Source organism: Triplophysa rosa, linkage group LG2, assembly GCF_024868665.1.
Source record: "Triplophysa rosa linkage group LG2, Trosa_1v2, whole genome shotgun sequence".
Classification (NCBI taxonomy): Eukaryota; Metazoa; Chordata; class Actinopteri; order Cypriniformes; family Nemacheilidae; genus Triplophysa; species Triplophysa rosa.
In genome coordinates, this window is record NC_079891.1 from 24881 (window position 1) to 52006 (window position 27126).

At 38.6% G+C, this 27126-nt stretch overlaps 1 protein-coding gene across 2 annotated transcripts in view; it reads left to right on the forward strand.

Moving 5' to 3' along the window:
* Window positions 1-24247, forward strand: part of LOC130570147 (WD repeat-containing protein 11-like) — a 44382-nt gene extending 20135 nt beyond the window's left edge. The window contains exons 3-5 of one of the 2 annotated variants that reach the window (XM_057360309.1): window positions 2501-2607; window positions 16165-16240; window positions 24050-24247. In XM_057360309.1, coding sequence (XP_057216292.1) covers window positions 2501-2607; window positions 16165-16240; window positions 24050-24233 — 367 coding nt within the window. In that variant the 3' untranslated portion in view covers window positions 24234-24247. Of the gene's footprint in view, window positions 1-2500; window positions 2608-3555; window positions 3784-16164; window positions 16241-24049 lie in introns of those variants that run through there. The other variant, XM_057360317.1, reaches the window with a different exon arrangement.
* Window positions 24248-27126: the final 2879 nt, after the last annotated feature.

The following is a 27126-nucleotide window of genomic DNA, read 5'->3' on the forward strand; positions in this document are numbered from 1 at the left end:
CGTTTAAAAAACCTCTCAGGACTTTTTTGAAAACACGGTTTACTCCATAGGATTATAATTTAAAACAGACGCTAGCAGCTTCAAAAAAGAAGTCAAGTGTGAACATGGCCTAAAACAGCTTTGTCTATTTGTAGTGGTTCTCTCTTGAGCTGATAAAGTAGATGCTGAGATTGCTGATAGCAAACCAGCCGTGTGGATTATCTGCTCGTGCTCATCTCGAAATTTGTTAATTAAACATCATTCACTGAAGCACGTCCTGATCACGCGCAGTGATCCTCCTTCCGTTTGCTTTATTCTCCTCCGTCCATTCGCGTCTGCGTTACCATGTGCTTGTTATTTGGAGTGAGATTTGTTTAGTTGGGCAGAGTGAGAGTCTAAAGCATGTGCGAAAAGCTTACAACCCTGAGCTCATGCTTGAGCGGACACCTTGATGTAGGCACTCTATGTCACGGTTGTGAGGGGAAGAACCCAAGTGCAGGCAGCGTATCAGGGGGTATTACAAAAACAAGATTTATTTGAACAAAAAAAACAAAGCAAAGACCCACGGTGGGGTGTAAACAGGGAAACATGATAATAAAATAGGAAACAGGACGAAGACTTACTAACACTAAACTAAACAACACTTGACATAGACTAAACTAGACACTTACTAGAACAGGACTTGAAATTCCACAGAGCAGGAGAAGACACAACGTCCAACAGCATACCAGAAAACAAGCACAAGGCAAAATCCAACAAAACAAACGAGCATTGGACAATAGACACGAGGGAAATATGTAGGGAGACTAACAAAGGATAATTAACAGGGGACAGGTGTCGGGGATGAAACACTGATGGAGAGCTAAACGAGGAACGAGAGGGCGGGAACAGAGACGCGACCGGAGAGAGCATGTGGAAAGCCAAATGGGCCAGAATGCCTCTCTCCACATAAAACCTAAGGCTTTGCCATGACTCTGCCACAAGGCCAAGAAAGGCATGACAAGATGAGGCAGAGTCATGACACTCTAGTGATAAGGGAGGGGCCATGCATGCTAGGACGCTCCATTGCATCATCGATCCCCCATTATAGCCCCGCCCAAAAAATCCTGAACAGAAAATTGGTGAAGAACTGTTTAACGGTTTTACTCCACAATTCAGTACTACATACTTTGTAATGTTTTTCAGCAATACATTTCTAACATCTATTATGTGTTTAGAAGCAATTGTCAGAATTCTCTTTACCCAGACTTTAAACTTGGCGCAGTGATATGAAACTGTAATTCGTTCGATAGATTTGGATCTACTTCAAGTGTGCGTTTTACTCTGATTCTAACCAATCTCAGCAAACTTATATGCAGTGTTTTTTGGAAGTCCTGCATAAACATTAAGGGCTAGATTTACTTTGCGACCGCGCAAACGCCTCTCTTGGCGGGAAAAAAAAAACTACTGTCTGTATTTACTAAAGACACAGATTTTTTTGCGACGGACCTTATTGCATATGCATTTGTAGAAGTTTTCTCTTCAGACGCACACTTTATGGGAGGAGAGTATTTAAACGAATCACCCGACGCGATTTACTAAGGTTTGCGCTGGTCATTCCACTGGTATTTGCGGCTTTATTTAACGCCCAAAAAAGGATGGCTTAAACCCTGCGCTGCTCTTGGTAGATTGCGTTGGTCATTGTGGGAATGAGATATTGTGCCTGTGTTTTTTAATATGCGCCTTGCCTTGTTAGTACAGGTATACTGTATGACCCAAAGAAATTTCCACTCCCATCTGCACTTTTTTGAAATTGCGCTCTCGCACTATTTTGCCCTGTTTAGTAAATCTGGCCCTACGTGAAATGCTTGTGGGTTCACCATGGTTCAGAGCTCATTACCACAGGGAGCTCTCATTTCATTGACTACCCTTCTGTTTATGAAAACAGTCACCTTTGCTACCTGATTAATTAAGCAAGAGATTCAATCAGTTATGTCGTTAAGCAATTGATCAAAAGCAAATGCCATCTATTGTCTCAAAGTTGTCTCGTGCCTCATTAGATGGGCAACATTTAGCACAGCCTTGGCAGGACTTTAACCTGTCAAGATTTCTGTAAACTTTAGTAAACTCTTATATATCCAATATTGTAATGTACTGTAATGAAAAATAATCGGATGAGAAATGTCTGTTACCATTTCAGTAGCATATTATACACTCAAATGCTCATTGTTCATTATGCTTTACACGTAGGTCTAAGCAAGTATAAAACCCTCCACAGACCATGTGCCCTCAATCCATAGAGGCTCCTGATTTCCATGCATCTGCATATTTCCAAGGCTAATTAGTCGTGTGGCCATTTCGCATTCTATTAGTGCATTTGGCTGTGCTCTTATTATTTTTGCACCATTCTCTTTTCGGAGAAAACAAAAGGCTTTTCCTAGACAGACTGTCTGTGAGTTTTGGTATGTGTATTTTACGTTTCTAATTGAGGCGTTTTTATGGTGTAATAAACTTTTGTCTTTTTTCTTCTTGTCCCATACAGAGGAATTGAATGGGTTAGTTTGACTAGTTTTCTGTCTTTCGCCACCTCTGTTCCCAACAACCTCGGACTTGTAAGGAATGAACTACAACATGTGGATCTACGCACAGGTGAAGAACATACACTTATATACCTATGTACTTATAACGTATTTATAACATACTCATTTAAAATAATAGGAAACTCTGTATAAAAGAAAACTATGGTATAACACAAATTTAATTATGGTAATTATGTTGTGGTTAAAATCTTTAGTATCCCCCTTTTTGTATGCCCGTAGGCAGAGGCGGATACAGAAAGTAGATGATAGGTGGGCCTGTAAAATTGTGGGTGGGCCGGAATAGTTTGCATCTCCCTTTCAACCGGAGTAATTTTAAGAAAAATTAATGGACCGGTGTTCTGTCCCATTCTGGCGTCAAATGCAATTCACTAAACTTCGCTCTGCAAATGAAATGGCATCGCCGTGCAGTTGATCTAACAAGGTCCCACAGCTTTGCGGTGCATGGCTTTCCCTGTATGCGTCAAAAGTCAGCGCAACTGCGTGCGGTTTACTAGACTCGTGTTTGTTACAGGCCTGTAGGAGGAGTTTCCAATTTTTATAACCATCTCTTGAGAAAGTAAACTCGGTGTGTACCTCAGGAAAATGCCTTGGCATTGCTAGCGCTATGCTCTAACCACTGAGCTACAGGAAAGCGTAATGCTGCCCATGAAGCTTATCCGAATCCCTTTCCCGGAGCTGCCTTCGAACGCTAACGCTGCCTCTGAAGTCATTGCCTCATTGTGCAGCGAGGCAACAAGTCAGCTGCCTAAACACCGAAGTATGGTCCGTCCGCGCGCCGTCCGCATGACGTAATTTTCTTCATCAGAAGGGTCCTCGGTCGTGACATGTACAACAGCGTATGTGCCAAAAAGTGCACTAGTCCACTCGGGGTCAATACACACAAAGAAAGTGTGCAGTGTGCCGCTCAAACACGCTCAAACCAAGAACAGTAAGCTAAGAAGCATATCCTTCTCCATACATGCAATGGCGAATGACTTCCTCTATCATTAATTTGCAGTGGGTCTTTGAATGACGCGACTCAGCGCTGCCCTCTGACTGTCTGGTAGAGCATACTCATTTGTACTGCGCATGTGTCGAACGTCCACGCTTAATCCGTGAGGAGTATGCTCAAGAAGCTGTGTGGACACGTTGGTGCTAGAGATGGACACGGACGCAGAAAGTCAAGTATACCCGCGCCTTAAACTTTCGGACTCAGCCTAAAATATAGAGGTTTGATACAGGCTCATTTCAGTTAAAAAACATTATAAAATTAATATTTTTTTCTCTTAAGGTGTTGCAGTGTCACTTACCCAATGTAACAGTTGCTTTTCTGAATAAAACCTGAATAAACCACGATCTCCGCATGCAGCCTTCGAAGACGCAGATACTTTGTCCAAGTTTGTAAAAGTACATTCTAAAATGCTGTTACGATTCAGGTTTGACGTTTTAAGACTGCATTTCCCCTCGTTTCGGTCTATTTTTCTTTAGAAATTGTTTCTTAACGGCAGTAATTATTAACGTGTTCATATAATGCATTTCATCTTTTTTGCGTTAGTTTTGAATGTTGCACTATGGCAGCTATATGTTCACGGAAATAAAGTAACGGAAATGTACTCTTTAAACAAAAAGTGACAAAATTTCGGCTGTAATGTCACAGATTGTCAGACTGAAACATAACTTCTCTTTATCATCCTACTACTTAAACTGAGACATTTATTCAAGAAGTTTATTATAAACTGAAAACAATTAGGCTTACTAGACACATTTTATTTCAAAGTGGGATTTAGTTTACCTGTGAGCGTGAGCAACATACCGCTCCGCTTCACTCACATGCTCTGATCTGGGACGGGTGAGTTTGAGGCTGGGAGGGAAAAAAATCACAGTAATATGGAAGTAAAATAGTGACAAATGTGCTTGAAGCAAAATAGCACTAACTGAAAAAAATGCATTGTATAACAGTGCTTGCATTTTAAGGTTCTGCATTTCAACATGGTTGTATATTTAAGCTGTGAATTTTTCAAATGGAAACATTTCACACACAGTTTCACTGTTTAAAAATTCAATAATCAAAATTCACCTTATACATTTCTTTAAAAAAATTCAACTTGTTTTAAAATACTACCTTTAATATTCGACATACAATTTTCAGTCCATATTATTTCGATTTAAAAATTGGCTTCCACAAATTCAGGGGTTCAAATTCGGCTTGAAATTCAAAGTTTCACATCCGGGAATCCCAGGAGAAGCAATAGAGCGCCGATTCCGCCAATGCATGATCTCTACCTGCTGCCTGACCGCTTCACCAGCAGGTGGTGCAAGTCGCTTCTGACGAAGACCAAAGCAAGAAATGCAGATACTTGTTATATGTTTGCCACACAGTCCACTCATCTGCTTGATTAAAGCCACAATATGGAATATTTGGACCGCTAGATGGCGCACTTTCGAAACAACAACAAAAGGCGAAGCTAAATGACGTTATGTAGGAGAGTGGAATTATGGGACATGTCGTTTTCACCATCCAGAGGTGTATGGAGATCGCCCATCATGTTCACGGATGAGGTAATGAATGAATTTTATTTTATGTCATCATAATGAATTAGCTTGCAAGAAACGTGGAATGTAATGCTACGTTAGCCCGTGACTGATATTGGACTTTGTCAATTGATTTGGTAGTGTAATGCTACGCAGTTTTACGTGTTTCAAACAGACATACAGTCGTCGTTTAAAAAGTAAATTTGAACGAACCAACAGTATTTACAAGTAACGTTACTGGCTACATATTTTTGTGCGACATATACTGTATTTCATAGGGTAACTGCCTTCATAACTATTCAAATAATCTGTGCATGAGTATTTCGTGTACAATAACATTTTCTTTGCTTACCTGTCTATTAAAACACATGCGAGAGCGGAGTCTCTGTCGAGTCCAAGTTGGTCGTGAAGCTCTCTCCATTTAGAAAATGCCACGCCGATATTAATCCTTGTTTTATTTCTTCGTTTGTCCATAAGCCTGCTTGCCTCATTTTGCCTACGTTTATGCTTTTTTGGGTTTCCTTTACTCACCAAAGAGTAATCGTGATCCTTAATAACAGAACAACAGATGCTGTGTCCCAGATGCTGTATAACCACTTCCGCATTTGCGCGTTGCCTTAGTTTCTACAACCGGAAACTGAGGGTGATGTGGAGCAGTGGATATTAAGTCACTTATATGCGACAAATACAAGGGAGACAAGGGACGGGCCATTATTTTAAATAGGAATTTCTCTGGATTTGCACATTCTTGGGAACATTTGGGTTAATGTAAGTACACAACTGCATGAAATATATCACACTGTGCAAGTGATTTTTGGATATTTCATAACAAAATTATTCCATATTGTGGTTTTAAGTGAATTTATTTGCTCTCATAGATATCCTCTTATGCAGCATCAAGAAAAAAATTATTGACGCTTGTACTGGCAGCTTAGCTCACGTGGAGCATGGGGACAATTCCAGGTGGTCTGGAATCAGTGGACTATTCATACATTTATAATATTAATTTAATTATTTAAATATCCTACCCGATCTCCTAGTACTGCCTATCTATAGTACGTGTTCATGTTTGTATTTGGCTTGCTATTTATACTCATTCATTACTTTTTACGTGCATATGATATGCACGTATTACCCCCTTGGTTAAGATGGTGTGTACATGAAAAGTGCACGCAAAACACATGTGTATCATAATACAAACATAAAATAGTGCTATTGATAAGCACTATGATAAGTCATCAAATAATGGTTTGAGTTTCGGGGATGAGAAAAATTTTATATGTAACAGTGAATTACTGAACCATACTGTGTATTGTGTTTTTGAAATAAAATAAGCTAATTGCATATTGCATATGACACATGCAATGGTATGTGATTAAATGTGCCAGAAAACAAGACAACAAGATTTTAAAGCATTACATTAGTTATATTTAAATTCATATAAAACATTTTATTTTGGTATAAAACTAAATAGGAAAAATAGCAATAAATATACATTTTAAACAGACAATAGTAGTAACTGAAATAGTAGCGCAAATAGATGCAAGAACAAGCCATGAACTATTTTTTATCAGAACGTAAAATAATCTACAATATAAGTATTTTCTTTGTTACTTAAACAAACAAATAACTACACCACTTAAAATAGAAATATCAATGGAAATAATTATTCCTACTTTCATCTGAAATCTCTGAGGTCAGAACACAAACAAAATAAAGCGAATAATAACCTATTGTATGAATGAATTTATAAAAAAACAACTGAAATACTGCAACAATAAAGACACCTTCCTTACTTATGTCATTGTTTTTCCTTCGATTTTAGTTCTGGTATTATGTGAGAAATACGGCGGGACATCCTAAAATTCTTATTGTGCCATTTTGTGCTTTTTGCGTTCATATTCAGGGCTCTTCTGCATTTCTGTATAGCCTACGCTTTATTAAAAAGGTGTAGGCTATACTAATTTTAGTCATCTGGGGCCGGTTGCACCAGCTGTGCGTAAGTTACAACGTAGCTTGACTTAACCGGGCACTTACGCACTACTAAATATTTTTTAGTTGCACCATTCAACTTAATTGAAGAGTGACGTTACGTATAAACTAAATATTTACGGAAGCCTCCCGTCAGGAGTAACTGTAGGAATAAAATAGCACACTCACTGAACTAACTGAAAAAGCTCTTGTTTCACTCGACATTCTTCAATGCTTTACACATATGATAATGCTGACATTTACACTCCTTTACCTTGTAAAATAGAGAACATTATGTGATGACATTCCATTATTAGCGACTCTAACAAGAACCCGTATATGTTTATCTGCCTGTGTTGTGCATGTCAAATTAAAATCATCTTATTTCATTGGCGGTTGGCAGTAAAATAAAATCACCCATATTACATGTCATTTATTATGATTTTATTGGGCTGTATTGTTTTTAATCAGCATTTGTTTATTAATCTTGTTTAATTTTAAATGTTTTATAAAATACCTATGTTATTCATGATTAGGTAACTTAGTATTCTACTTAATGAAAGCTTATTTTTACCGTTATTATGTGAGGTAAAATAAGTTTAAATCAAGAACGTTTTGAAATTTACAACATTTCAACACATCTTTTTCTCATGAATTTAAAGGCTGCTATTGGACTTTTAAAGGTAAACGTCATATTATGCGACTACGCATTCCTTTACAGAGAGTTTACGGACTACTAGCTACGTTCTGCCAGACCAAATGGTGCAACTGAATAACGTACAGAGTTAGTTACAAACTAGCTAGTAGTTACTAAGCCTCTAGTGTGAACTTTACATTCACATCTAAGAAAGAACTTACGAATGGCTGGTGCAACCCTACCCTGGTCTGAAGATTAAGCAACATTAAGCATTTTAGCACGGGACACCGGCCATGATGGCGTGGTCTGTGGACGCTAAAGGGATTGAGTAGGCTACAGGCACTTAGCAAATCTTGCAAGCATATAAATTTTGTTGTTCCACCATGCCACCATACACGTTGTGAATATTCAGCTAAATGTTCGCTTCTCAGTCAGCATAAGTTTAAAGAGGGTAAACTTGATCATTTAACTGAACTGTACACAATACATTTTAGACACTTAACGTTACATTATGTGCTTTCTCCATCCAAGTAAATCCTTGAATGAGTGTGGTTTCAGTGTATCTAGACTTCTGTCATTTAATATGCATAAATTTAACAATATGTTGACTTATTATGTGAGCATATAGATTAAAAATTATTATACTAAATCATAAAATTTCGTTTTGATATGTTATATTAGTATTGGGTAAGCTACACTTAAGAAGAAACTAGGCTATAGCCTAATATAAAAGTATAATACAAAATACAATGTGCCAAACAGCAACATCTACACTGTAAAAAATTGCTGTTAAAAACAGCCAAATTCTGACAGTAACATTCAGTTTTTTGTTAAAACAGTAATATACTGTAGAAAACAATGCATCCTGGGCTTGCTGTTAAAAAACAGCCAAATTCTGACAGTAACATACCGTTTTTTGTTAAAACAGTAATATACTGTAGAAAACAATGCATCCTGGGCATTATTTTGCAGTTTAAGAAACTACTGTTAATTTACAGCCATCTGTCAACAGTAGTCTACTGTTGTACTGTATGCAATGCATTGCGGGCTGTGTTAACCCCTTCAGACCCTGCTTCAATAAGAATGGACATTGTCTTTTTTGGTTTAGACCAATAAAACTGCATGTTTCTATCATTTTAATAATACCTCACAGATTGTTTACCAAGTTAGTGGTAACCTCATTGTCTTGCCCCTGTTATATTTTATTTGATTATGTTTTTCAAAAAAATCTAAAGATATTTTAGAGTTGTACAACACAGGATTTTATTTATTTAATGTCCATCCCAGTGGACATGCAGTCTTAAAAATTATAAAATGGCAGACTTTTTTGCACTCCAGCTCATTACACACAATTGGCATTTCACAAACATTGATCCCTTGATTACCAAGCACAAGCATAAATATGATCAAATCAGCCATTAAGTATACGCAGAAACCCAACAGGCACAATCAGACATATAGGGCCTATATATAGGCTACACATGTGGTACACAGACTGAAATACTGCAAAAAAATATGTTTTTTCTAATTACTTAATCAAATCAGCCATTAAGTATACGCAGAAACCCAACAGGCACAATCAGACATATAGGGCCTATATATAGGCTACACGTGGTACACAGACTGAAATACTGCAAAAAAATATGTTTTTTCTATTGACTTATTATTGTATTACTCAGTCCTACAATAGATATGTATTTTGTTAGCTTTTTTTTTTACTTTGACTTCTATCACACTGTTTAGGTTTAAATTATAATTCACATGGTTAAAACATGCAATGTTATGTTGCTTCAGGTGGGGTTTACAGTGTTGTGGACTTGAAAAAAAACCATACAAAATCGTGAAAGTTACCACAAATCCTATTTTTTACATTTGTTTCTAAATTAAAGAACAGTTAATGTCAACTGAATATTTTTGCATATCCTTTTAGCATAGGAAAATATCAGAGGGTAAATAACAGTACAATGCAGTATTTTTCTGGAGCATGAGAATTAGTTTTGTGAAAGTTCGTGATTGTTTCGTCAGTTCAGTAAGTTCACAATTCTTTAGCGTCCCGAATCATTTTCAGTCAGGTACTTTTGGCCAGGTGGAGTTTTCCCACAAATGTCAGACTTTTCTGCCCGAAGAGGACCCACGCGAGGACGGACCATCCGTAGCGCTTTATCTGCACCAACCTGCATTTGCACGTTCAAATTACACGGTAAATAAAGCATTTTTTTACTTTTATCAAAAGTATGTGGTTCAGAAAGGAAGTATTTCCAAGTAATGTTTGAAATTGATGCCTAACAAGCTGTAGTTAGTAAGTAACTTACGCGATTTAAAAAGGGCTTGTCATCTCCGAGATATAACCCAAATGTTCATATTTACTTGCATTTTACAGACCCCACGTTTTATCGGCTTGTTTTGTCATCTCTGAACTTTCAAAACTGTGGTTATTGCAAACTGGCTAACGTTAGTAATCTTAAACAGTCTGTTGCTAATGCTAATAACAGTAGCTGCAAATCACCACTAAACGTAATGTTTGAAATTGCGATGATTTTCCTTTTAAATGTGGCTTATGTTTGAAAGGAAAGCAAACTGATAGTTTGAGTGTTTAGCAAATACAGATTGACTTAGCATCACTTGCGTAATGATTAGACATGGTGGTGGAAAAAAATGAGAGGGAAGATAAAAATATTTTTTAAAGCTTTTGCGTTATCTCGCAAAACTTTTGCGTTCACGCTAGAAATATTGCGTTCTCTCGCAAAGATATTTGCGTTATCTTGCAAAACATTCAAACGTCCCGTTGTCCTGCTCTGTACATTAACAATGGAGCGGTTCATAGTAGATTCCCAATAACTCGTGAGCTAAACGTTGTTATAACACAAATAACACACAATTCCTTAGATTAGGATCTACATCCCAGTCTTTCTCAAAACGAGAATATAAATTGATATCATCTGAGGAGGCGACATGGACAAGTCCAAAGGAACCGTCTGCAAAGTGACTGTAAATCCGAAAAGCGTTACTACAAAAATAGTAATTAATAACTTAAATGTTACACACTGAAGTCTCACCAAGTTCAGTTTACACATTAATGCTCTCCTGCTAAATTTAAACTGGTTTTAGTTATACTACTATGTAACACTGAAGTTAATTACTATTATTAGTAGCCTAATGATATTCGTGTTTTGCACTTTGCAGACGATCCCTTCGGTATTGTCTCAGCCAGCTCCCGCCTGAGATCAATAAAAGGCTCGATTTGTGGAAAATTAAGTTAAAGTTCATTGTTTACGTTACATAGAATGAGGTGTAATTTGTGTTATAAGAACGTTTAGCTCACGGGAATCTGCGACTATAGACCAATGTTTATGTTGCCTACGGAGCTAGTCTTAAATTCTGCCAGCCGGACATTAAACATGAAGTGTTTGCGAGATAGCGCAAATATGTTTGCGAGGGAACGCAAATATCTTTGCAAGAGAACGCAATGTTTCTCGCGTAAACGCAAAAGTTTTGCGAGATAATGCAAAAGCTTTAAAAAATGTTTTTCTCTTCCCTCTCATTTTTTTCCACCACCATGTCCCTAAAAGGGCTCCATATAATACTGATATTGGTCACATGGAAAATTTAGCCATTTATTCTTGTCTCATTTCCGAGATATTTGAGCCTTATATCGCTGCATATTTAGTGTTTAGTGTCAACGCTTATCTAAATGTTGATTAAATTTAATTTGAGAATTTTTTTGTTTTCTGCTGTTTTACAGTGTTCCATGGGATACATCAGGGAGAAAAACAAGCAACCAACGTTATGGTGATCTGCAACAGATGGTTGATGGATAGTTCCTAATTACATTTTTGAATGCCAGCACCTTCAGTATCTCGTAAGACTCTTAATAAATGTACTCTCATGTTTTAAATATGTCAAGTTTAAAGGGGGTAGCCTCTGTTTTTATTTGTAAGTTTCAATTATTTGTTTTGCTACTGAAAAACTTGACTTGGTTGCTTGGTACTTGAGTCATTCTTTTTTTGTGTTGCTGCTCTTAAATAAAAAAAGTTGTTTATGTCCTTTCTAAAACATTTGCTTATAATTTTATTAATATTTTTTATTATAGATATTTTATGTTAAGCAGACATGTGTAGCCCAAAGGAAAATATTGTGCAATAAAGATGAAGTTAAAAAAACGATCTACTGTCGTTAATTCTTACAGCAATATACAGTAAAATAATTCCACAGCATGAATAACGTAAAATTATGGTAAATTACTGGCATCTCTGCTTCCAGCATTTTACCGTTAAATACAGGAAAAACAGCAATGCACTGTATTTCGTTTTTACAGCAATATACCGTAAAATAATTTCACAGCATGAATAACGTAAATTACTGGCGTCTCTGCTGCCAGCATTTTACCATTATTTTACGGAACAATTTTTTTACAGTGTACAGATCTAGCTGTGTATATTGCCATGGAGCACTCAATATACTGAATACTAGGGATGTAATGGTATCAACATTTCACGATACGATAGTACCTCGATATGAAGACTACATACGATATTTATTGAATTTTGTGCAGGAAAAAAAGCAAAACAAATGAAGACTTGGAAAAATGTGGTATAAGTGTTTATTAAACTATGACTGAACAAAGATCACATTTATTATTTTTAGATTAGGTCATTTTAAAGTGCAAAGAACAGTAATATAATAGCATAAAAATGAATAACATAAAAATTGAGAACATGAAACATTAAAAAATTAAAATGAAAAAAGTTTGAGTTGTTTGTCAACTTTTAACAACTCACAACCAGTCAGGTACTCGCCTCATTCACTGCTTTACTCACACACTCACCTCATTCACTGCTTCACTCACTGCTATTTTTTTTTCTCCTTGTATCATCATGAAACTTTTCGGGGTGATGTAACAAATGGCTCTTCATATTAGTCGTATTCCCCGAATTGTACTTCACCGCAGTCTGGCAGTGTCTGCATATTGTTTTTTGTCTGTCCGTCACCTTTTCTCGTTTCTTGTTACGGGAAAACCGAAATGCTTCCACACATGCGATTTATAATTCGCTTTAGCTTCAACTAGAGGTGGGAGGAATGGCCAAAAATCTATTTCAAGGAATGAGTAATTTTATTTCACGGTAACGATATATTTCATGAAACAATCTCCCATTATAATTTTATACCTCATTTTTCTTAGATTGGTTTAACTAATTTATTTATTACAGTTCATTTAAATGCTCACCATAGTTAAAATGTAGGTAAGTTATGAAAATGTACTAAAGATATCAAATTAAGTTCTGATAATCAGATGTATTATTTATTCATATTTATCTTCTGGCTATATCATATGTATACAGTAGGAAGATAGACAACATATATAACAATAAAGTATGAATATGCGCAAACAATGAGAGTACAGTATATGACTAAACTGGTGTTCATGGGGTCTGTACTGTGGGTCTTTATCGCTCTTCACTCTCTATTAGATGAGCACTTTTAGTGTGTTGCGACTCTCTGTCTTTAGGTTAGTTTATTCTCGGGCTTGTTTTTGCACTGTGAGTCTCTGGTGACTCCTCACGCGTCTCCCAAAACTGGAGGTAGAAGTGCGTCACATCAAAGCGCTCACGCGCATCATCGCACATTTCAACGCAAGTTTCACCTTGGCTCGCCTGAAGTTAAACTTTATAAAACTATTAACAGCTTTTCAAAACAACCTGACTTCTGAAATACGTGTTGAGAATGAGCTTTTTTAAATGCTGGCGCAGATCCCTGCACGAGCACTGCGGGTGAGAGAGAATGCGCCGGACTGGAGCGAATCACTAAACTACAGACTGAAAGAAGGTCAAAAGAATGTTTGATACGTTAATTTGTTACGGGTGGATTAATTCATTCGTTTTTTTTTCAGAATAGCGCCTAATTTGCAGAGCGCCGAGTTAACCACGCCCACTTATTTACATTCCGCGGAATACATGGAATAGAAAAATCTCTTACGGTTGACATTTTATTCCGCGGTAACAGAATATTCCGTCATTCCGCCCAGCCCTAGCTTCAACAATTTGTAAATCCGTTTCTATGCCACTAGCGGCATCCGCCATTTTCGCTCAACTTGATCTGTAGCGGGCGGCAGGAGAGCGCAGAGGATGATGGGCACGCATGGGTTGATGGGAATTGTAGTTCCCGCTTCCCTCAATTCGCTCCATTCGGCTGAAAAAACTACACTTTGCCTGGAAGATCTATCGTCATGCGACCACGATAGTATCGAAAAAAAATGCTATCGCGATACTTCGATATTTACAATACCGTTACATCCCTACTGAATACAGTAATTCAATATATTTTTTCACTGCTCGGCCATGCAAACTGACTTGCATTGAGGTGTATGTTAGAGGTCCTCATGGGTCCCAGCGGCTTCGGGTCTAAAACGTTGACAAATATGCCTTGGGCATAGGTCGTGTCCTATATGGCATCAGGTCTCCGGTAATTTAAAGTGAATGTGCTTTTACCGAATCGCCCCGAAAGAAACAAATGAAATAAATGTAATGGTTAGGTAAACAACAAATATTTGATACACCAAACTTTACAAGACATAATTAGGTTAATACCGTGAGTGGTTGACATTTTAGCATTTCATGAACAGACAGCAACTCAAGCAATTTGGCGTGTAGTCATACTCGCATGTTTGTGTGTGGCACATTATTGGGAAATGCACACTGCATGCAAAAAAAGTTTGTATCTTTGCGCTTAAAAACCATCTTACAGCTGTTAGATCCATAACGCCTTGATGTATCTTACTTGGCTGCAGGCTGCACAAGATGTTTCTGGTCTATTTTATCTGGCCTACTCAAGAAGTTTGCTTGGCTAAAAGATCAGTTTTTCTGTCTCGTATTAACAAAATAAAAACAATGAACATTTCCACAATTCCACAACATCCAGCATTTTCTGAGAGTCGCAAATTAAAACAAGCTCATGTGAGAAAAATAAAAAGAAAGTTTGTAGAGATTGCTGCTACTTAGTCTACTTGTTTTCAGCAAACTGTTTGCGGGCTTTCTTGTGCATCATCTTTAGAAGAGGCTTCCTTCTGGGATGGCAGCCATGCAGACCAATTTGATGCAGTGTGCGGTGTATGGTCTGAGCACTGACAGGCTGACCCCCCACCCTTTAACCTCTGCAGTAATGCTGGCAGCACTCATACGTCTATTTCCCAATGACAACCTCTGGATATGACGCTGAGCACGTGCACTCAACTTCTTTGGTCGACCATGGCGATGCTTGCTCTGAGTGGAACCTGTCCTGTTAAACCACTGTATGGTCTTGGCCACCGTGCTGCAGCTCAGTTTCAGGGTCTTGGCAATCTTCTTATTGCCTAGGCCATCTTTATGTAGAGCAACAATTCTTTTTTTCAGATCCTCAGAAAGTTCTTTGCCATGAGGTGCCATGTTGAACTTCCAGTGACCAGTATGAGAGCGTGAGAGCGATAACACCAAATTTAACACACCTGCTCCCCATTCACACCGGGGACCTTGTAACACTAAAGAATCACATGACACCGAGGAGGGAAAATGGCTAAATGGGCCCAATTTGGACATTTTCACTTAGGGGTGTACTCACTTTTGTTGCTAGCGGTTTAGACATTAATGGCTGTTAGTTGAGTTATTTTGAGGGTACAGCAAATTTACACTGTTATACAAGCTGTACACTCACTACTTTACATTGTAGCAAAGTTGATTTCTTCAGTGTTGTCACATGAAAAGATATAATAAAATATTTACAAAAATGTGAGGTGTGTACTCACTTCTGTGAGATACTGTAGCTAGGCTTTGTTTTCTGAACAAGAGCATGTGAAACAATATAAACATGATAACCATATGCTGACTTGAGAGTTTATGTATTTCGGAGCCTGTGGCCGTGAGAACAGTGCTCCAGACATGTTGTGCATAGTGCACACGAGTGACCCGATTTAGAATCCCGGCTCGTGGTCCTTTTCCAATCCTCCTGCCCTCTCTCCTCCACATCGCTTCCTGTCTGTCTCAACTGTCCTATCCAAAAATGGAAAAGTCCAAGAAAAGTACATTAAAAAACTGTGTAAAATAAAAAGTGTTTTTGCACGTTTTGTTTGTAACAAAGTTAGTTTGGTTTATTACTTTGTATCGTGGACATATTCAAGGTCGATACAAAATCGTAAGATCACCCACCCCTAAATGCAGCCATTGTATATATGCTGCAGGTATAGAAAACGTCCAGGTATAGGTGTCAAAATGAGGACTGGGACTATGTTTTCACATGTCACAAAGATGTGGCTCGCTTTTGGGTCCTTTTTTCGGGGGGTTTGAGATAACTTTGGTTTTTCACTTAGACACGCATGAACACGCTTAGGACCCTTTTAATATTTATTTTGAATAAAAGTATTGCCTTTTAAGCATCCCATCCAATTGTGGGTTGAAGAAGAGCTTCAAAGTTTCAGGTTTTGTTTGTAAATTGATTTGTTTTTTTCTCTCTACCTGCCAGGACGGTCCTTTGCATTTCGAGGTGAACGTGGAAACGATGAGCCAGCCATTGAAATGATTAAAGTATCACATCTCAAGTAGGTGATACAATATCACATTTTCTCCTTTTGTCAAAGCACCTAAGTATTTTAGTCCCAGTGCTTTCCCTCAGTCGTGATTTATGTTTTTTGGACAAACACAATGTGCTCTTAAGATAGATTTCCTGAAAGGTGTCTAGGACGCACTTTCCCTAACTCTATCTACTACCTCAATCTCTTTCTGTCACTAACTTTAGCATCCAGACCTTGTTTTCTAAGGTGAGGCAAACTGATGGTTTAAACTTGTGAGGGATTTGATTTAATGTGTGTCTGTGCTTTAAAGAAAAGTTTGAAGTGGTTCAGTTAAGCTTGATATATAAACCTATATGCCGCATTAGCAGCTGTTTCTATGGGCCCCTATACGTAGGTTGTCCGCCATATTAGTAGCACGGTGCGAGCCGGTATGTGTTGCCAAGTCTGTGGTTTTCACATGAAATTTGGCTACTTTTAAACTGTTGCTGTGAGTTGTTTTTTTCCGCAGGTTAAGAGTGGAGGGATTTTGTTATTTAGCTGTCAGTCTTAAAATGACTTTATTTATGAAAGTTAAATAATGTTATTTGGACTAGGGAGTCTAGTGATGATTAATATTGTTACACAGGTCTGGCAACCCTGCCACACCGGTCCGTGAACACTCGAGAGCAAGCTGACTGTGTGTTTGCAACTATAGTTATACGCTCGTATGATTATGAAAATTAATTTACTTTTATGTAACCTCTAACATTATATTCACTTAGCCAACACATGACAACATCAAAAGTGTATGCCATTTTTCTAGCATTTTTCATTCATTCTAGCAAACTGCGAGTTACGTCAGTGGACCATTCCAAGATGGTGGACATGTCTACGTGCTTGGAGCGCTCGAATTCGGCATCTAGTTATATGTATGTATGCATAAAACCCCCACAAGTAAAACTAATACTTAAGGAGCAAATGCCATCAAACAGCCAGCGTTGGCAAGTATGTTACTAAAAGTAGTGATACTAGTTGCTTTACTATCTTAACTCATTAGGTAAACATCAATTGGTTAAGCAATTGTTAAAGACAAGCAAGCAGTCAGGAATAAACAGTACAAGCGGTAGGGCGAGAAAATGCAACAGAACAATGATTTATATTAAAGAGTAGGCCTTTAATATGTAGCGGTTTTGGCTGCATGTTAAAATAATGATGAGCTAAGCTCACCAAATATGGTTCTCCACCAGATCTATCAAGATCACATCCATGAAATTAGTTATTTAAAACATCAATTTCAGTTAGGGAATTAGTTCAGCTCAAAGGAAAATACGTATAATAATCGTTATTAAATATACATATTTTACAGTCTCTGATTAGTAATATAAAGCATAACAATACTTGTATGCATTCGTCAGAGATGGCAAAAGTACACACATCCTTTACTTAAGTAGAAGTACAGATACTCATGTTTAAAAGTACTCAAGTAAAAGTTGAAGTACTGACTAAACTTGTTTACTCAAGTAAAAGTATAAAGTTTGGGCTCTAAAATGTACTTAAGTAAAAAGTAGCCAATACTACTACCTGTTTTAGAGTCACGCTCGTACCTCACAACTGAACTACCATTATGTAGAACACAAGCATAAAAAAAACTGATGGAATAAATCTATTTTCCACTACCTAGGTAGTGGAAAAAAACACAAATTTATAATACAATTATGATGTAAAATAAGAGTGTAAAGGACAAGCGTATTGATAATAATTGTGACAGAATTCCCTTTGTCTCAAGTTCTCAACCATAATTTTAGCTATTCTTTGTGTTGCCTTCCGCCTTGGTCCGTGGCAGGACTTAGACTACTAGCCTATGTCTGCGATGCGTAATAGCCAGGAAATGACTGTTTGGTACTGTGATTGTCAAAACATTTTATAACAGAATTTCACTGCTTTCAATTTTAGATTAACTGTCCCTTTAAATTTTAAGCACAGACCAGTCATGGACATATCATTATACAAAGGTTGTAGACACTTGGGAGATCTTGTCAAAAAGAGAAAACTGAGAAATAAAGAGATAATTAATTAGGCAAGTCAATTTACTTGGTAACCATTACTGTTTTTCTCGATTGGTTAAACACATTTCTTGAAATTATGCCTCGCTTTAAAATATTAAATGTTTAGCCTCTTACATTGTATGTTACACTCGTTCAACATTAAAACTGATGTCAGTGTTGCTAGATTAGGTGGATGATTTCCAGCCCAAAGGCTCACTAAAACCTACTCACTCCAACAAAAACCAGCCCAAAATTTTAACTTCCAAAATAATGTGATAGTATTTTATTGCAATGTCAATCAACGTTGATAAGGATCGTTTTTTATTTCCTTATAATTTTAATCATGACAAGATGAAAAAATATAATAAAAATCAGGAAAATAGATCAAACAGATCAAACAAGGCAAATGCATTAAGAAAATTAGAAAATAAGACTAATAGGATATGTCCAGAAACCACTTCAAATGGCAATCAGGAAATTAGCGCATTTTTGTGTAAAAGTGCCCACTATAATTAGTTCATCGAAAGCAACGCAATGAGCAGGTATTTTTCACTCGTTCATGAACTTAACGCACACACCACGATAGCAAAAAATATGCAATTAATACATACTAATGAACAACAATAATGCGCTTACCTTAACAAGCTGCCTTAACTTCTGACAGAACTACAGTACATCTTTCGTGAAGTATATGTTTGTAGAACATGCGAATAGCTAAATAGCTAAATTACATATTTAAAATCTGGTCCTTTTGCGCTAAAAAACCCTACCATTCATGAGTCACCACATGATGCAGAATATCACGCTCGAGATCTGAGAACAGTTACTCCGTCTTCTTTGATTTGATTGGTCACCGCTTTGCTCTGTAAAGAGTAACTCCCGCCATCTTACATTTGATTGGCTAGTGGCCACCTCACACAGCGCTTCGGCTTTTAGGCAGACCTATCATTAGGTTGAAAAAGTCACGCAATGACAAGAAATAATATTGATTGTGCATCAAATACAGATTAAAACTAAAGTAACGAGCCTGGTTTGAAAATGTAAGAAGTAGAAAGTACAGGTATTTGCGTAAAAATGTAAGAAGTGAAAGTAAAAAGTCATCAGAAAAATAAATAGTGGAGTAAAGTACTGATACCAGAAAAATCTATTTAAGTACAGTAACGAAGTATTTGTTACGTTATCTCATGGCCATAAGTAATGTGACTTTACCAAACAGGATTTAGAGCAAAGGTAGCGTAAATCAAAATATATGAGTCGAACACAGAAAACCCCTCACAGGTGAATATATATGGTTGTTTATTAAACTATACTCTACATGGTAAAAATAATGATGAACGCATAAACACAAACAATACATGAAACACAAACGCGCTAGGGAGCATGGAGAGAGAAAGAGTGAGAAGAGAGAGAGAGCATGGCAGCAATTTCTGAACACCAATAAAAATCATCTTTAACAAAGAGGTACAAACTTAACGCAGCTATTCTATATGTAGAATCGGATACTTGCGAGCTCTGTGCTGGACCAATATCCGTATGCGCGTGTAGAGATGGATTTGTTCAAAAGGTTTCAGAATGCAGTCCAGCTGGAAAGTTCCGGGCCTCGTGACCAGCTCAGCCAGGTGTGCGTGGCAGCAGAAGTCCATTGTTCCTTCTTTCCTCCCAGTGGGGGAAAAGGCAGTCTCCGAAGAGATGCCACAAATCAGTTTCTGATGAAGGCAGGTATAGAGCAAAAAGGCCAAGCTTTTTCAGAGCAGGCTCGATATTTAACTTCATGAGAGGGCATGCCCACCTGAGTTTGAATCGACCAATCAGAGTTGAGCAGGGAAGAGGTTCTTTGTCCACTCAACAGCTAATTTGCATCTTTATGACCTCCTAGAAACTTTACAAAATACCAGTCCAAGTTATAACATAATGAAAAGAAAGTGTTCTATGGTCACACAATATGGTCACACAATATATATAAACAAGGAGCTAAATTAACAAAAAATAAATCGTCAGTGACTTCTGATCCTGTATATCACCATAGCAGTGATGAATTTATGAACTACTTCACATATAAAATCCAAGATATTAGAGAAAAAATTATAACAATGCAATCAGAAGTGAAACCCGCTGAACAAACTAACTACAGCGCCCCTAAGGAGATAATGCAATTATTTTATACCGTAGATCGCGATGAGCTGTCTAAACTTATTAGATCATCTAAATCAACAACATGCATGCTAGACCCTATACCAAGAGTATTCAACTAAAATTGCTTGAGGTCCAGTAAACGAACCCTCCTTACCAGCCAAGGTCCGGACAATTAAATACCTAAAAATATGAATAGATTTTTATATCTATACGATGGCATAACAATGTCTGACAACAATATAATGAAGGAACATTTGCAAAATGCCCTAATCTCTAAACCTGCACTGAACATACATTCATTTCAACATTAACAACTTTAAAAGAAAACTAAAGTGTTGTTTTCTGCTGAACTGAGATTAATAAATAGCAGCATCAAGTTGTGACTGATCATCCTCTGATAACATTTCAGCTCTTCTTGTTGCTGTTGCAGCTGAAAGGGGGGTTTGTTTCATATTTTCTTTTAGTTCATGTCTTTATTTTCCTTCTAAAAGTGTTTCACAGAAGCCTCCATGCATTATTTTACTTTTTTCCCATCAGTAAAGGGCTTTTTATGTTTTCCTAAGATCCACTGTTTTCTTAGTGAACATTCATATGCTGGTTGTTGGGTGGGAAGTGAGTGAGGGAGGACCCGTGTAAATTGCTCCTACTGGGCATTGAGCTAATATATTTTCCGTGTCCTTACCTCGGACTGCTGCGGGTAAGTTTCTTCAAAGTGTCCACGTCTAATTTCATAATGCCGTTTAAGGTTTCCAATTTTGACAACCGCAACAGACTCCGAGCAAATGAGACAAACCGGTCTCGTGCATGTCAATGCAGGAAGAATAAATGCAAATCTCTCCACCCACTCATCTCGGAAAACATGGTTTTCGGCGTCAACTTTTCTAACTTTTGAAAAGGACATTGTTTTTCAGTCACTGACTGTTACATCTGTCTGCGCTCCGTGGCGCCGTAGGACCCAAACTGCTACTGAGCTGACCTTGATGTGCCTGGTATAAATTTGATTGCATTAGAAAATAATGTTAGCCGTTCGTTTTTTTTATTATGTCAAAAGTCTTTGAGGTCCGGACGGACGCATCTCGCGGTCCGCATTCTGACCGGAGTCCGCTATTTAGTGACCCCTGCCCTATACCTACAAATCTACTGAAAGAGATGCTCCCAGAAATTATAGATCCTATTCTTGGTATTATTAACTCATCTCTGACAATGGGACATATGCCTAAAAGCATGTAAGGTGGCTGTTATAAGGCCCCTTGTCAAAAAACCCCAACTCGACCCTAGAGAACTAGGGAACTACAGACCTACAGTATATCGAATCTACCTTTCAGATCTAAAGTTCTGGAAAAAGTAGTTTCAACTCAATTATGCTCCTTCCTCCAAAGGAATGACATCAATGAAGAATTCCAGTCTGGATTTAGAGCATGTCACAGTACAGAGTCTGCTTTGATCAGAGTTACAAATGATCTGCTATTGGCGTCTGACCTAGGTTGTATCTCGTTATTGGTGCTGCTAGACCTTAGTGCTGCATTCGATACCATTGACCACAGCACACTCCTACATAGACTCGAAAATTATGTCGGCATTAAGGGAATAGCTTTGAAATGGTTTAAATCTTATTTATCCGAGTTTTCAATTTGTAGCAATAAACAATGAGGTGTCACGCAAATCGCAAGTCCAGTACGATGTACCACAGGGCTCAGTCTTAGGGCCTCTGCTCTTCGCATTATACATGCTACCTCTAGGAGATATAATAAAGCAACACGGAGATAGCTTTCACTGTTATGCTGATGATACTCAACTTTATATTTCCTCGAAGCCTCATGAAACACAGCAGTTCCATGGAATAATGGAATGCATAGTCGATATAAAAAACTGGATGAGTAACAACTTTTTATTACTGAACTCGGACAAAACAGAAGTGTTACTTATTGGACCGAAAACTGCTATAAGTAACAACCATGAATACTGCTTAACTATTGACGGATGTTCCATAAAACCCTCATCGTCAGCAAAGAATTTTGGCGTTCTATTCGATAGTAATCTGTCATTTGAGAGCCACGTCGCCAACACCTGTAAATTTGCATTTTTCCATTTTAAGAATATATCTAAACTACTTCATATGCTGTCAATGTCAGATGCAGCGAAGTTAATTCATGCATTCATGACATCAAGACTAGATTACTGTAATGCACTGTTAGGTGGTTGCCCTGCAGGCTTATTACAAAAACTCCAATTGGTCCAAAACGCGGCAGCTCGAGTTCTTACACGTACAAAAAAGTATGAACATATTAGCCCGGTTCTGTCAACCTTGCACTGGTTACCTATAAAGCATCGCGTTAACTTTAAAATCTTGTTTATTACCTATAAAGCCTTACATTGGTTAGCTCCTCAGTACTTGAATGAACTCCTTTTGTATTACAGTCCTTCGCGTGCATTACGCGCTCAGGCGTCCTGTCAGTTGGTAATACCTAGAATTTCAAAATCAAGTGCAGGTGGCAGATCCTTCTCCTATCTAGCACCTAAACTTTGGAATAGTCGTCCTTGCACTGTCCGGGAGGCAGACACACTCTGTCAGTTTAAATCTAGACTAAAGACGCATCTTTTTAATCTTGCATACACTAGACTTCCATAATATAAATCTTCTGAGGGTTTAGGCTGCATTAGTTAGATCAACCGGAACCAAAAACACAACTGATGTACTTGTTGCATCAAAGAGTGCAGAACAGTACTCTACTCTCAGCCAGTCTTGTCTCATTGTTCCAAGGTTACCACAGCAAGCAGGATGCAGTTCATGGCCAGACCTGATGGTAGAGCGTAGAATGGGAAGCGGCGACCTGACAAGAGCTGAGATGATAGAGCTGGATAAAGGACACGGTCACCTGACACGTCCTCACCACAAAATTTCAAATGCTATTAGATTATTAATGATAATCTTAAACTATAATTTACCTTATTAGTAAGTTTATTTATTTTATTTAGCCTTGTGCAAGCTCTCTGGAGATTGTGCAGAGGCAGCAGCTTTTGCCAGAGGGGAACTGGAATCCCCTGGTTGGGCCTGGGTTCTCCTGAGGTTTTTTTTCTCGATTAGAGTTTTGGGTTCCTTGCCACCGTTTGCATACTGTTTTGCATCTGCCTGGCCGGGGGGGGCTGCTTTAGAACTTTAAAGTTTTACTTAATTAATAATGCATATAGGAATTTATAGTCTTTTATATTTGACCTGTGCTTCTCTCTCCTTTATCTTAAATGTGTGCTCTCACTGTGCGTGTGTGTGTGTGGCGTGCGTGTCTTTGTGTGCGTGCGTGTCTTTGTGTGTGCGCGTGTCTTTGTGTGTGCGCGTACTTGTCTGTGTACGTGTGTGTGTGCGTGCATGTCCTTGTCTGTGTACGTGTGTGTGTGTCTGTGTGTTAGTACGTGTGCATATTGTGTGTGTGGAGTGTTTTGTATGTGGGTATGTCTGTCTTCTTTGTTTTCACCTTTTTCTTGTTTTTGCAGGTACAAATTTAATTGGTTTGCTTATAGTCAATTTGTTTTATGTACAGCTGCTTTGTAACAATGAAAATTGTAAAAAGCGCTATATAAATAAAGTTGAGTTGAGTTGAGAGTTGAGTAAATAATGTAGATATCCAGGTAATTCCAATGGGTTTTCTTGCAACTGAAAGTATGATTGTATGGTTTCCTTTAGGCAATACCTTGTTGTGGTGTTCAGAGACAAACCATTGGAACTCTGGGATGTCCGCACAGGAACTTTGCTGCGTGAGATGGCTAAGAACTTCCCTACTGTCACTGCTCTGGTACTACTACACACGCACACACACACACACACACACACACGTCTGGTTTATTATCTCCGTGGGGACAGTCCATAGGCATAATGAGTTGTTTACTGTACAAACTGTATATTTTATCCCCTATCCCTAACCCAACCCCTAAACCTAAAGATCATAAATAACTTTTTGCATTTTTAGAGTTTTAAAAAATATTGTTCTGTACAATTTATAACCTTTCTTGCCCACGAGGACCTCAATTTTGGTCCCCACGGTGACACGAGTCCCCATGTGTTGGTGTCCATTCAGGTTTAGGTCCTCACCGGGATATAAAAACATAAACACACACACAGGTAATATATTATGCAGACTATCAATTCCTATATGGAGTAAAAATAATTCAAGCAAAATGTTACATTTAAAAAATATATTAACAAGTACAAAATTCTTAAGCTGATGTCAGCAGCCCCCCGGCGAGCAAAACGAGTGCAGCCAGTGTGCAATCATTGGCGAGGAAAGCCAAAACTCCAGTGGAGAAAAAAAAACCTTGCGAGAACCCAGGGAAACCAGTTCTCCTCTGGAACTGCTGCTGCAGCTGTACAAGCTCGACAGTGCTTCCAAAAGTAGGCTAAATAAACAAAAAACAAAAAAATAAAGGAGGTAGATAATAGATTGAATATGATCTTAATATTCTAATAGCTAACACTTTCAAGATGGCGCCGATGTGGATGGCTTGCCGCTTGGTTTCTGCCGTGTCCTAATTTTTGCATTGCGCATGTGCTTTTAGGTCTTTAAATTATGTTGAGCTCTTACCTATGATCGCCGTTTGCTTTTGGACATATAAATTTGTTGCATGGTGTTGTTGGATGCCGATGTCGTAAATTTTGTCGAAAGCCCATATAAGAATATTATACATGATATTCCGGCTTTTCACCGGAGACGCCGGGTGAAACGCGGAGGTGCGATCCTGAGGTGCCACCTATGAGCCTGCTTCTCACCCAGCTCTTTCTCCTATACCTGGACTACGGATCAAGCTCACCTCGTGGTTCGGCTTCTGCCGCCCCCGTCATCGCATTGGCTCCGGTACACGCGGACGGTCTTTCAAGAGCCTGACGATTCTTGTTTTTTTTTTCCAACTGGAGTTACATTCGCGGACTATTATACAACATCGTGCTCCAGGAGCAAATATTGCTAATGTCCGACCAGTGAGCAAAGCCTCTACCTCTCACTTCGCGGTGCGTTCACCAAGAATGGCCTTGATCAACGCTCAATCTTTGGTCAACAAGATGTACATTTTAAACGATTTTATATCATCCCACAACCTTGACTTCTTATGCATCACTGAAACCTGGATAAAGGTAGGAGACTTAAGCCCATACTGTGAACTCGTTCCAGATGAATATTGTTTTTACGATGCTCCCTGAGCCGTTGGAAGGAGAGGAGGACTGGCTTTTATCACCAAGCAAACTTTTAAACCTTACTTGCGACCACTATCTTCTACCACATATACAAGCTTCGAAACTCAACTATTACTGTTGGAATGGCCTAAGCCGATAGTCCTATCTCTGGTATATCGGCCAGCCCACTTAGTAGGTTTCTCTTAAAATATTTAACAAAACCTATTATAACCTTTTCAGTAAACGTTTAAGCATTATTACATTGTATGTGAACCTTTTTGGTGAAGAAAAGAAAACAGAGAATACTCTTGTAGTAATAATATTTTATTAAGATAGAGTAGAGAGGAGAAAATATGTATTGGCAAGAATTTTGTCTGTTACACGAGAGAGCAGCATTGCATTCCATTAGATAAGAGGTTGTCTGTTGCAGGCCAAGCAAAGGAAAAAGCAGCGACGAAGAGTCCAAAGGCTACGAATAAAGAAACAGGTGGCATCACTTATGACTGAGTTTCTCACTGCGATAGGGGAGCACGTCTAGTTGCCATAGTCCCTCTACGTGTCTGTACAAATCAGTACACAAATCTGTAGTAGAGATGAAGAGACACTGCTGGCTGGAAAGGCAATGCTTGATCTCTTGCGTGGGGCCTTGCAGGGTCCAGCCTAGCCTGGTCTTGATGGCGGCATGCCCGTTGGGCTGGCCTAAACGTATAGGCTCTACCGGGATGATGAGGTGTGGATAGTCTGACTCTATCAGGAGGAGGGATTGGACATATTCGATTGGCGGCAACTGTAAGCCCTGCAAATGGTGGTATTTCCGTTGTAACTCATCAATAGGATATGTATGCTCAACTAAGCTTAGTGTCTCGGCTGTAAACGCGTGGCAAATCCTGAATGAGGTCTTGGGTTGGGAGGATGGAAACTGGCACATCCATTTAAGAAGTGGTCTTGAGCATCGCAATATGGGCAGAACATCTTTCTGGATATGGGCTTGGGTTCAGGAGCGTTCTCTAGTAGGGCATTGTTGTCTTTTTCTGTGCCAAGGAAGATACTCGTGGTCTTAGCTGGCTGTCTCAGGTCTCTCGGGTGTCCCTTCCTTTGCATGGATACTGCCTTATTGGCTGGGGGATAAAACCTGGTGCTGTCTTCTTGAACATGCAACTCTGATAAGTCCAGTAAGGTGGGGGTGGGAACGTGTTGGGATGAACAAACTGCAGAAAACTCGTCTGTAGATCATGTGGGAGTTGCACAACTCAACTCAACTTTATTTATATAGCTGTAACAAGACTTCAAAGGAACCGGAAGGAAGAGGCTGGAATCAGGGTAGAGCTGACGACTATGTACTTTATTACCAACAAATAACACAAGCGCTATACGCGCCTAAATCAAAACACCCTCACTTGAGGGCAAGAACAGTCTTTTTACGGTCAGAGCTTCCCGCTCACAATCCTCCGCTCACTCGCTCGAATCCTCTCGTCTCCAGCCGTCAGCTCCGGTCTCTCTCCCCGACTGTCTCTGCCTTGCTGCTTTTAAGCCTCTCCACGCCAGTTACTGGAACAAGGCACAGGTGTTCATTATTTGTGCGAGCGCCACTCACTCAC